The sequence below is a fragment of the Heloderma suspectum genome, chromosome 2 (assembly GCF_057233095.1).
Source record: "Heloderma suspectum isolate Gila_16-S chromosome 2, 16-S_ref, whole genome shotgun sequence".
Lineage (NCBI taxonomy): Eukaryota > Metazoa > Chordata > Lepidosauria > Squamata > Helodermatidae > Heloderma > Heloderma suspectum.
This window is the reverse complement of record NC_139459.1, coordinates 50,407,348-50,418,880: the sequence shown is the minus strand read 5'-3', so window position 1 is coordinate 50,418,880 and position 11,533 is coordinate 50,407,348. Positions and strand designations below refer to the sequence as shown.

Below are 11,533 nucleotides of genomic sequence, written 5' to 3'. Positions count from 1 at the left end.
TTCTCTTGTCTTGCATCCCCCAACTCTGCCCAATTTTCCCCGTGACCTGGTGATATTCCACTGGTATATCTTTGGCCTCCACCAAAGCAAGGGGACACAGGAGCAATCTTATCCCCAGCCCCACCCCCAGCAGGTGTAAGTCAGGGATAGCATCAACTGGTAAGTTTTCTGTTTATGCTGTCTAGTTTAATAATAACTGCTTAGAGATACTTTTGGATATGGACAGCAGTATATAAATCTATTAAATAAATATATATAGTCATCTTTTTGTTTTAATTCTCAGGCCTTTTGAAGTGTTATGTCACTCTGATCTCCACAGAAGAAGACACACTCTACCTTAGCTTGAAGAAGGATTAAAAAAATGTATCCAGTGCCTGGTTCTATGCATGGAGTGGAAGGAGATAATGGACATCCTAGGAAACTTATCTCTTTCCTTTTTGTTTTTGGCATTACTTTGTTATGTGCTGGATTTCTGCTTTCGATGTTTGTTTTGCAGACATGTCCAAGCGGAGCCTTTGGTGACTGTAAAGGAGCCCTTAAAATCATTGGGCCTCTGCTTGCTGTTATTGGACTAGTATGTATAATTCTGGCACAATCGAGGGCGAAAGGCTACCTCAGAGAGGTGCAGTTACAAGATGACCAGGTGTATGGGTTTGTTTTTTGCCGAGGAAACTGCCAGTTTGCTCAGTTCCTTGTCTTTGGTTTTTTATTTTTAACTAGTGGGATGCTTATTAGTGTCCTTGGCATTTGGATTCCTGGATGCAGCCCAGGATGGCGCTACCAGCACTTTAACCATAGCAATACATCCAGTGTTGAACTCCAGGACTGTGGATTTCATTCAGTTCAAACCATGGGTCCTTTGATTGTGCTTATTGGATTATGTTTCTTTGTGATTGCTCACATTAAAAAGAAACAAAACTTAACTATTGTCCAAGAATCTTCCGTAAATGAAGAAGAGCAGCTAAACCCTGACACATTTCAAGTTACAGTAGGTAAGTGAATGACCCAGCCTGGTGGTCTTACCAGTAGGCAGCTGTTATTGTTGTTGTTGTTTTTCAGTCGTTAAGTCGTGTCCGACCCTTCATGACCCCATGGACCATAGCACGCCAGGCCTTCCTGTCCTCCGCTCTTTCCCGGAGTGTGCTCAAATTCATATTCATTGCATCGGTGATGCTATCTAGCCATCTCATCCTCTGCCGTCCCCTTCTCCTTTTGCCTTCAATCTTTCCCAGCATCAGGGTCTTTTCCAGGGAGTTTTCTCTTCGCATTAGGTGGCCAAAATATTGGAGCTTCAGCTTCAGTATCTGTCCTTCCAATGAGCACTCAGGGTTGATTTCCTTTAGGATTGACTGATCTGACCTCCTTGCAGTCCAGGGGACTCGTAAGAGTCTTCTCCAGCACCACAGTTCGAAGGCATCGATTCTTCGGCGCTCAGCCTTCCTTTTAGTCCATACAGCCATACTGTCTACTTCACAGCCATACGTTGCTACTGGGAAAACCATAGCTTTGATTATATGAAACTTTGTCGGCAAGGTGATGTCTCTGCTTCTTACTGTGCTGTCTAGGTTTGCCATAGCTTTCCTCCCAAGGAGCAAGCGTCTTTTAATTTCATGGCTACACTCACCGTCTGCGGTGATCTTGGAGCCCAAGAAAATACAATCTGTCACTGCTTCCATTTCTTCCCCTTCTGTATGCCAGGAAGTGATGGGGCCAGATGCCATGATCTTAGTTTTTTTAATGTTGAGTTTCAAACCAGCTTTTGCACTCTCCACTTTCACCCTCAACATGAGGCTCTTTAGATCCTCTTCGCTTTCTGCCATTAGGGTGGTATCGTCTGCGTATCTGAGGTTGTTGCTAATTCTCCCGGCAATCTTAGTTCCGACCTGTGATTCATCCAACCCGACATTTCTCATGATGTACTCTGCATATAAATTAAATAAGCAGGGTGACAGTATACAGCCTTGTCGTACTCCTTTCCCAATTTTGAACCAATTGGTTGTTCCATGTCCGGTTCTTACTGTTGCTTCTTGACCCTCATACAGGTTTCTCAGGAGACAGGTAAGGTGGTCTGGTACTCCCATCTCTTTAAGAATTTGCCAGAGTTTGTTGTGATCCACACAATCAAAGGCTTTAGCATAGTCAATGAAGCAGAAATAGATATTTTTCTGGAATTCTCTTGCTTTCATCATGATCCAGCGAATGTTGGCAATTTGATCTCTAGTTCCTCTGCCTCTTCGAAACCCCGCTTGTACTTCCGGTAGTTCTCAGTTCACATGCTGCTGAAGCCTAGCTTGTAGGATTTTGAGCATAACCTTGCTGGCATGTGAAATGAGCGCAATTGTGCGGTAGTTTGAACACTCTTTGGCATTGACTTTCTTTGGAATTGGAATGTAAACTGACCTTTTCCAGTCTCGTGGCCACTGTTGAGTGTTCCAAATTTGTTGGCATATTGAGTGCAGCACTTTAACAGCATCATCTTTTAGGATTTTAAATAGCTCAGCTGGAATACTGTCATCTCCGCTAGCTTTGTTGTTAGTAATGCTTCCTAAGGCCCACTTGATTTCACTCTCTAGGATGTCCGGCTCAAGTTCATTGACCACACTATCATGGTTATCAGGGACATTCAGATCTTTCCTGTTTAGTTCTTCTGTGTATTCTTTCCACCTCTTCTTAATCTCATCTGCTTATGTTAGGTCCCTGCCTTCTTTGTCCTTTATCATGCCCGTCTTTGCACAAAACGTTCCCTTGAGATCTCCGATTTTCTTGAAGAGATCTCTAGTCTTTCCCATTCTATTGTTTTCCTCGATTTCTTTGCATTGTTCATTTAAGAAGGCCTTCTTGTCTCTCCTTGCTATTCTCTGGAATTCTGCATTCAGTTGCATATATCTTCCCCTTTCTCCCTTGCTTTTTGCTTCCCTTCTTTCCTCAGCTACTTGTAAAGCCTCATCAGACAGCCACTTGGCTTTCTTGCATTTCTTTTTCTTTGGGATGGATTGAGTTGCTGCCTCCTGAACAATGTTACGGACCTCCGTCCATAGTTCCTCAGGCACTCTGTCTATCAGGTCTAATCCCTGAAATCTACTCCTCACCTCCACTGTATATTCATAAGGGATATGATTTAGGTCATACCTGAATGGTTTAGTGGTTTTCCCTACGTTCTTCAATTTAAGCCGAAATTTTGAAAGAAGCAGCTCATGATCTGAGCCACAGTCAGCTCCAGGTCTTATTTTTACTGACTGTATGGAGCCTCTCCATCTTTGGCTGCAAAGTACATAATCAATCTGATTTCGATATTGACCATCTGGTGATGTCCATGTGTAGAGTCACCTCTTGTGCTGTTGGAAAAGAGTGTTTGCTATGATCAGCATGTTCTCTTGGCAAAACTCTATTAGCCTTTGTCCTGCTTCATTTTGTACACCAAGGACATGCTTGCCTGTTATCCCGATGATTTCTTGACTTCCTACTTTAGCATTCCAATCCCCTAGGATGAAGAGGACATCTTTTTTTGCTGTTAGTTCTAGAAGGTGTTGTAGGTCTTCATAGAACCGATCAACCTCAGCTTCTTTGGCCTCAGTGGTTGGGGCATAGACTTGAATTACTGTGATGTTGAATGGTTTGCCTTGGATTCGTACTGAGATCATTCTATCGTTTTTGAGATTATACCCCAGTACTGCTTTTCCCACCCTTTTATTGACTATGAGTGCTACTCCATTTCTTCTAAGGGATTCTTGCCCACAGTAGTAGATATGATGGTCACCTGAATTAAATTTGCCCATGCTTGTCCATTTTAGTTCGCTGATTCCCAAGATGTCGATGTTCAGTCTTGCCATCTCATGTTTGACCACCTCCAGCTTACCTTGATTCATTGATCTTACATTCCAGGTTCCTAAACAATATTGTTCTTTACAGCATCGGATTTTCTTTTCACCACCAGACACATCCACAGCTGACTGTCCTTTCGGCTTTGGCCCAGCCGCTTCAGTCTTTCTGGCACTACTTGGAAATTCCTTCTGCTCTTCCCCAGTAGTATACTGGTCACCTTCCGACCTGAGGGGCTCTTCTTCCGGCGTCATATCCTTTAGCCTTGTGATATGTTCCATGGGGTTTTCTTGGCAAGAATACTGGAGTGGGCTGCCATTTCCTTCTCCAGTGGACCACATTTTGTCAGAACTCTCCACCATGACCTGTCCGTCTTGGGTGGCCCTGCACGGCATAGTTTATGCTGAGTTACGCAACTAACTGAGTTACGCAAGCCCCTTTGCCACAACAAGGCAGTGTGGTGTTGGCTATTTAACTGCAGCAGGACTCACCTGGGAGAGAAGCTTTGTTCCTTCCCGGATGTTGGGGAATGAGGGGCAGAAGAACTTTGAAATTGGGGGAATGGAGGAAGAAGAAGCCAGATGGAATGGGCAAAATATTCTTCAAAACAGTTGTTCTTACTTGTGTGCAAATTTACCTGATTGTCTAATTGGTTAAAACCTTAGGTGGCTGGTGGATTTTGGGAGTTATGGTCCAGCACATCTGCAGGGCATCAGGTTGGGCTGTTTTACACTTTAGAAGTAAGGATGTCTTGCATATTGCTCCAGAGTGATTTGCAGAGGAATTTTATTTTAAAATATTGAATTTTCTTTTGTAGGTGATACCGTAATGGTGTTCCCACCACCACCACCACCTTATTTTGCTGACTGTCCACTACAAACTATAACTCCTAGCTTGGTGACAAGTGATTTAACTTTAGGTGAAAATCCTCCGCCATACAGTAATACTTTTATTAACTGGTAAGGCCATTTATATTTTTAACTTTAGTCATTTTTACTGTTTTGTATGTCGACTAATGGGTATACTTCAAATAAGGGCCAAATTGGACATGTCATAGGAGATCCATGATAGGATCTGCAAATGCTGCTGTTGTTGTTTTAATGCAACTGGGCGGGGGGTTGCATGGGATTGGACTGGTGTCATGGTACCAGGGGGCTAAGCCTACAATTTAAATACATTTCCCCAATTTAAATCATGACGCAAACACAACTATTGGCCATGGAGGGAGGGGAAAGACTGGTACAATTTGGCAACTGCCTTTTTTCCCTTTCACAGCTAAAAGCACAGGGAAAGCCCCCTCGTCCAGTGCCTCAGCCCTAATTCAATTCCTTGCCCTACAAATCTGCTTTCAAGTCTTAAACAAATGATGTTGGGAGATCTGTTCATGGATTTCCCACATCATATAGTTTGTTCCTAATATTTTTAAATTAGCCGAAGGTGCATGTTACAGCACCCTTGTGGCAGCTAAGCAAGTCTGGGTCTGCTCAGTACCTGGATGAGTGACCTAATAAATACTGTTGTGAGTTCCTTGGAAGAATATGAATTTAATAAATTATAAAACTAGTTTATAATCACAGGCGCCCTGAATTTATTTTAAAGTGCACTTCACGTTATTTCCATTGTTGTAGTTAAATGCCCATGTCCATTTTTTTCTGAATCAAACTAGAATAGAATTCAAGAAGTGTCTGCATAGATACCAGTGTTGTTTGTGTAGGGAACTGTATGCACCCTTCATGTACACTGTCACATGGGAGGAATGTGCCTGTGCCTATTTTATTGCACAAAAACACTCTGCGACCATCTTCCTGCCACAAGTACACTTGGTGAAGTAGACATGTCTGTTGCCATCATAGTCGATAATATACATGAAAACATTCAGCTACCATTTAGAAAACGGGAACTTTAAATTGATTGTATCCATGCCATATATAATTCTGTCCCTTCAGTGCATATAACACTGTATTTTTATTATCATTGTAGTTAGCCACTTTGGGTGCTATATGTAGAAAAGTGGGATATAAATTGAAATACTACATAATATTAAAATAAATGCCAACATGTGCACTTTTTGTTTTTAATTTTGCAGAGCACAAAATGATGATGTATCAGGCCTGGCTGCTTGCATACAGCAGCTCATTCTCTCTGCAATGTCAGGAAGTGATTCACCTTCTGAGACTATCTGCTCTCTACCATTCCTCTGAGCCGTCTCAAAAATATAAGGCAAAAGAAGCAGCTGTAAATAATTAATGTGTATTGACTTCCTCTCCCTGCAACACCCAGATGATCCATTGCCATCCACTTATAACCAGCTGTAAGAAGTACTCAGAGCTGAAGCACAATGGAAGAAAAGAAAGGTGTATAAAATAAGAGAGTGGGGGGAAAAAACTATAGGAGTGCAGGGTGAAAATAAGCCAGTAGAGCCTTGAGTCTCCTGGGCTTCCTCAGCAGCCACCAAAGAGGGCAGCAAGCCCCACAGGCAAGAAAGCAAAGGAAGTTGCAGCAGAAGCCCTGCCAAGCCAAGTCTTCTGGAACTAGCAAACCAAGCTAAGGCAAACTACTATGGGAAACATCCAGAGAAGTATTCAAGGCAGGAAAGACCCAAGAACCTTAACAACTCTAGCTGCCACCCTGCATGGAATCAGTTTATCCAAAACAAGGTCAGCTACCATCTGGACAAAGTGCTAGGGCACATACCAACCACAGGGGCAGGGAGGAGAAATTCTGGTGGTTTTGTATTTCGTTTTTTTTGTTCTTGCTGATGACAAACTCAAAGCTAAAGACACTGGAGACCTGAGAATATTGATGGGGTTTTGTGTGTGTTTGGGTAGATAGTCATGTTTCAAAAGAATGCACTTGTAAATGTGAGATTTAAATTTATTAAACATTGTAGTACAAAATATATAGTGAATGTGGTGTCTGTAATATTTAATTGGTGCTGGAAATCACAAGTTTTAGCCTGCAGAAATATGCGCCTAGCTACAAGTTATTGGGGGGGGGGGGGGGGGGATACAGAAGCACGTAAGAGGAGCTATGCTGGATCAAGCCAAAGGATTATCTAGCCCAGCATTATATTCCCACACTGGCCAGCTAGTTGCCTTGGTGCGAAACCCACAAGCAGAACATATATGCAATAGCGTGTTCCCCAGCAACTAGTATTGAGAGGCATACTAGTGGTAATATACAGCCATCATGACTAGAGATGTGAAGGCTGGGGGGGGGGGGGGGGAGAAAAAAATATATGAGAAAAAACACGTTCCTCTGCCCCCCCCCCCCGGGGATTTTGGGAAATTTTTAAACAAATGGGTTTTCCCTGTTTTTTCCTCAAGCCTTCAGATCTCTGATCACCACTAGAATCCATTGATAGCCTTATCCTCCATCAATATGTCTAATCCCCCTTTAACGCCATCCACGTTGGCCATCATTACATCTTGTGGCAGTGAATTCCATAGTTTTACTGTGTTAAAAAGCACTATTATTGATTGATTGATTGATTGCATTTATACCCTGCCTTTTTTCCTCTTGCAAGGAACCCAAGGCGGCTTACATTATCCTCCTCCTCTCCATTTTATCCTCACCACAACAACCCTGTGAGGTGGGTTGGACTGAGAGTCTGTGGCTGGCCCAAAGTCACCCAGTGAGCTTCCGTGGCCGAGCGGGGACTAGAACCCGGATCTCCCAGCTCCTAGTCCAACACTCTTGCCACTACACCACACTGGCTCTCTGTGTGTTTGTCTCTGTAGCTGCTGTACACACGCACACATGCCATACATCTCCCCAGTAATATTTGGTAAAGCAGATGTACAATGTGACATTACTATATTCAGTGTTTCCCCACCTCCAATTCATTGGCTGCTGCTTGCATGGGTCAGAGATTGTGGTGACATCACATGGTTTTTTTAATCAAATGCTAACGGCTAATGGCATCATGGTGGGGTTGCAGGTTTAGCCCCACTAGGCATGGGTGGTGATGGATATGATACAGATTTATAAAATTAGAAATGGTGCAGAAAGGGAAATTCCTGGCCATCTGTAACAAACCCAAGGCCCAAACCCCTGTTTCCTTCCATTTCTGCTCAAAGATTCCTGGTCTCCTTGATTTCAAAGGCAAGCCAGCCCGTAGGCATCGTTTTGCATAAAACTACTGAAGGCGTTTCCCTTTTAGTTAATCTAGTCTCCCAGGAAACTCCAAATGATTTTACTCCCATTCACACCTCTGGGTCATTAATAGATGTTTATGACTGGCTCCTTTGCCTACATGGGGAACTGTGCTGAAGCTTTTAAGGTGTGTAAAGGAAGGCTGTTTCCTCTTGATTTGATTGGCTGGTTTCCCCTTTCCTCTCCCAGCCCTCTGCTTGAATCCCCAGAGATTCAAGCAATGAGTTTCCAAATGTCTCTCTGAAATGCTACCTACAGTCTGCCAGGGATGACCCATGCCATGGGCACAAAGGAAGAAACATGTTACTCAATTTGCCTGAGAGATCATAATGTTCAGCTAAGGCAACTGCATATTTATTTCTCTTATGTTAATGTAAATAAATACATTCTTTTAACTTGAGCTCCAAAGTTGATTAAGTTTTTTTGCATAGCCATGGGATCTCATGCTGCCTTAGCAATTTTGCCTATGCTGAAGCTTTTAGAGGAGCAATCCTATGGCTCCTTGACATTGTCTGAGGGGCCATAGGATTATTTGGATTCCCTCTTCCAAGGCCGGAGGCCCTTGGGACGGGGAGTCAGAAATCTGCCCCCACCATGCCAGCTGCTCTCTGAGGTTGGTTACAGACCTCAGAAAGGGGGGAAGGGGGCGTTTCAGTAGGAGGGGGGAGACTGGAGAGGCCAGGATATGAGCTGTCCTGAAGACTCTCCAGCCTCCTTGCCTCCCCCTCCAAAGTGCCCCAGCTAGATGGGCAAAAAAGCCCATCTAGCATAAAATGGAGGGCAGGGAGATGAAGATTGCATCTGCCGCTCCTCCCGCCAGGCACTGGATGATTGGAAGCCTCTGAGTTCAAGGGCTTCCAATCATTGAGGGTACAACTGATAGGACTGTGCCCTAGGGAGTATAAAAGAAGTTTGCAAAAAGGTCTGTCCTTCTCCATGAGTGCATTCTGTAAGTGAATTGTCCATGTGTTCAGACAAAGGTATGAAAACATGGGTGGTGGTAGCACTACCCAGGAGTAAGTAACACAAAGAGCATCCTGCAGCCTGTCCTACTTCAAAGGAGAGTGGAAGTGCACACACTCATCAGCACACAATCCCATAATGCTAGAACTTGGGGTCAGTCAATGAAATAGAGTGGGAGTAGATTCAGGAGAGACCAAAGAAAAGACATCTTCACACAATGCATCATTAACTTGTGGACTTCACTGCTGCAAGATGTGGTGCTGCCTATCAGTTTAGATGGGTTTCTTAAAAGACTGGAGAAGTTTACAAACAATATGTCTGCTGGCAGCTGATAGCCATAATAGATAAGAGAAGCTTCCATGATCAGATGCTGAGCATCCATATCCTGTTCGTTGGTTTCCCAGAAACATCTGTTGAAAAGAAGAGGTTTGGCCTGATCTAGTAGGGCTGCTCTTAGGAGCTGCAGAAGCAATTGGACACTCATGTTAGGTTCTAGCCCTGTGGACGTCAGCAGCAGAGAATTAAACCACGTGCTTGATCTTGTGCTGTTTTTCCTCCATCTACTTTAATCTGTTTCATCTGAGGGTGCTTCCAGACACAAGGCTCCTCAGACTAACAGAGGCATTGTGCAGCTATTCCATCTTTTCTTCCTCAACTGATCTTTTTCTTGTGAGAAAAAAGTTAGAAGAAGTGGCTGGAAAACATAGGAGGACTACAAATGGAAGACAACAATGTTGGTCTGAACCCCCCATAAAATTTCATGAATAAGGTAGGGCGATTGCACAATAAAGGCCTCGTCTGGAAGCACGCCAAGTGTCAAAGCTCCATCAAAAAGCCAATTAAAAAGTGGTTCTATAAATATTTTGACTGTTCTCTAAAAGATATAAACTGTGCAGTTACCATTTAGTGACTTGTTTATGTACACAGTCTGAAATGCTTTGGGACAGGAAGCAGAAGTCCTTTTGCATGCATGCTAATAAATGCTTTGGTGTCTATTCAGAACATTTACAGTCAGTCGTTACGTAAGTAATCCCATGAAAATCAGTTTTAGCCAGTGGCTAAGCACACTAAGTCAAAGCTGAAGAGAGTTAATGCTCTAACCCTTCAACTGTGGTAATGACTGATTTCAGAGGAATTGTGGTTACTGTAAATCATAGTCCAGGCAGGGCTTATACCAACTAGACCCATTTTTCACTTGGCCTCTTCTGTGAGTTTGACCTCTCTTGCTAAAACCTGTTATTTGTTCATCTGCAAACCAGGAATTACCGGAGAAGGTTTGGAGTGAAGAATGTTGCAGATACCTTGAACAGGCAGGTTGCAATATGAAGGTTGAGCTCTAATGAATAACTAAAGCTGCAATCCTAAACACACACTAGTAAGTCCCATTGAACACAGTAGGGCTTACTTCTGAGTAAACATGAGCTGCATTTCTTGTAATATGCTGAGCCTCCTGATTTTTTTGTTACATCAATAGCACATTGCTTGATAATGTCTTCATAGGCTTTTAAAAACATTTTAATGTCAAAAATATCTCAGGAAACAAGCAAGAGGGCATCTTAGTGAGGTGCACACTTGACTCACCCTTCTTTAATTTTGGGATGCATTTTGAAAATGCCGCTCCTTGTTGACTCCCATCTACTTCTGCAGTACACAAATATATTTAATTCATTTTGTATTATATACTACTTTTTTCTTATAAAACAATAAAAATATCATTACAATAACAATGATCCACCAAGCTAGCAATCAAAACAGCTAATATTAGATGGACATTTGGTCTGAACCAACAGAGCTCCTCTTAAGACTCTTTTGCTTGAACATATGGCTCAATTCTGCAATTTTGGAGCCAGTAGTAGCAGGGAGGGCTTCTATTTCTCTCTAGCATTCTTAGGCTACAATAAGGAGGTCTGGTCAAAGATGTTTTGCTGCCAGAGGTGGAGCAGCAAATCCCCCCTCCCCCCATACACATACCATCAAGGTACATAGTGCCCAAATCTATCTCAGCACCTGAGGCAGAAAATCCTACAAGCACCTTTCCCCCTACCTGGCAGTAAAGATATAATGGCTGGGTTCACACAACATGACAACCCACACTCAACCCATGCTCAAAGTTGACTGGGTTGAGTGTAGGTTGTCATTGAAATGTGAGTTGTTGAAACATGGGTTGTTGTGTTGTTTGAACTCAGCCATGCTAACAAACCATGGTTTGTTAACCATACAATAATAGTAACTACAATTTGCTGTTCTTTCATGGTACCCAAAATCAACTGCCTAAGGCGGCTGTCTCACTCTGCCTAATGGAAGGGCTGGCCCTGGTGATGAAGGTTAGTCCCATTTAACTTAGTGAGACTTGCTTCCAAGTTAACTCATGTCCATGAGTACACACAGGGCCATGTCCCAGCTCTTCCAAGCAGCCAGCGCAGTTTTGCTAAAAGCAAAAATGACAACAGAGGTAACAATGTATTCACATGACAGAAATTCTCTGACCTCAAAAAAGATATTGTAGAGCTCAGGGTCGGTGTCAATAGTAGGTATGGTATGGCACCTGCTGAGATCCCACACCCCAGTAGGGGCCCACTACAAGACACCACCCCCC

General features: G+C 43.2%; 1 protein-coding gene across 1 annotated transcript; it reads left to right on the top strand.

The window, feature by feature from the left end:
• The first annotated feature begins 361 nt into the window (after positions 1-361).
• Positions 362-6,712, top strand: TMEM171 (transmembrane protein 171). The gene is made up of 3 exons (XM_084833493.1): positions 362-992; positions 4,637-4,778; positions 5,906-6,712. Coding segments are annotated over exons 1-3 (774 nt in total). The 3' UTR covers positions 5,907-6,712.
• The last annotated feature ends 4,821 nt before the right edge of the window (positions 6,713-11,533 follow it).

Coding starts and splice junctions, on each gene's coding strand:
- TMEM171 (XM_084833493.1), top strand. CDS start 362: ATGTATCCAGTGCCTGGTTCTATGCATGGAGTGGAAGGAGATAATGGA. Junction 993..4,636: donor CACATTTCAAGTTACAGTAG/GTAAGTGAATGA, acceptor TTTCTTTTGTAG/GTGATACCGTAATGGTGTTC.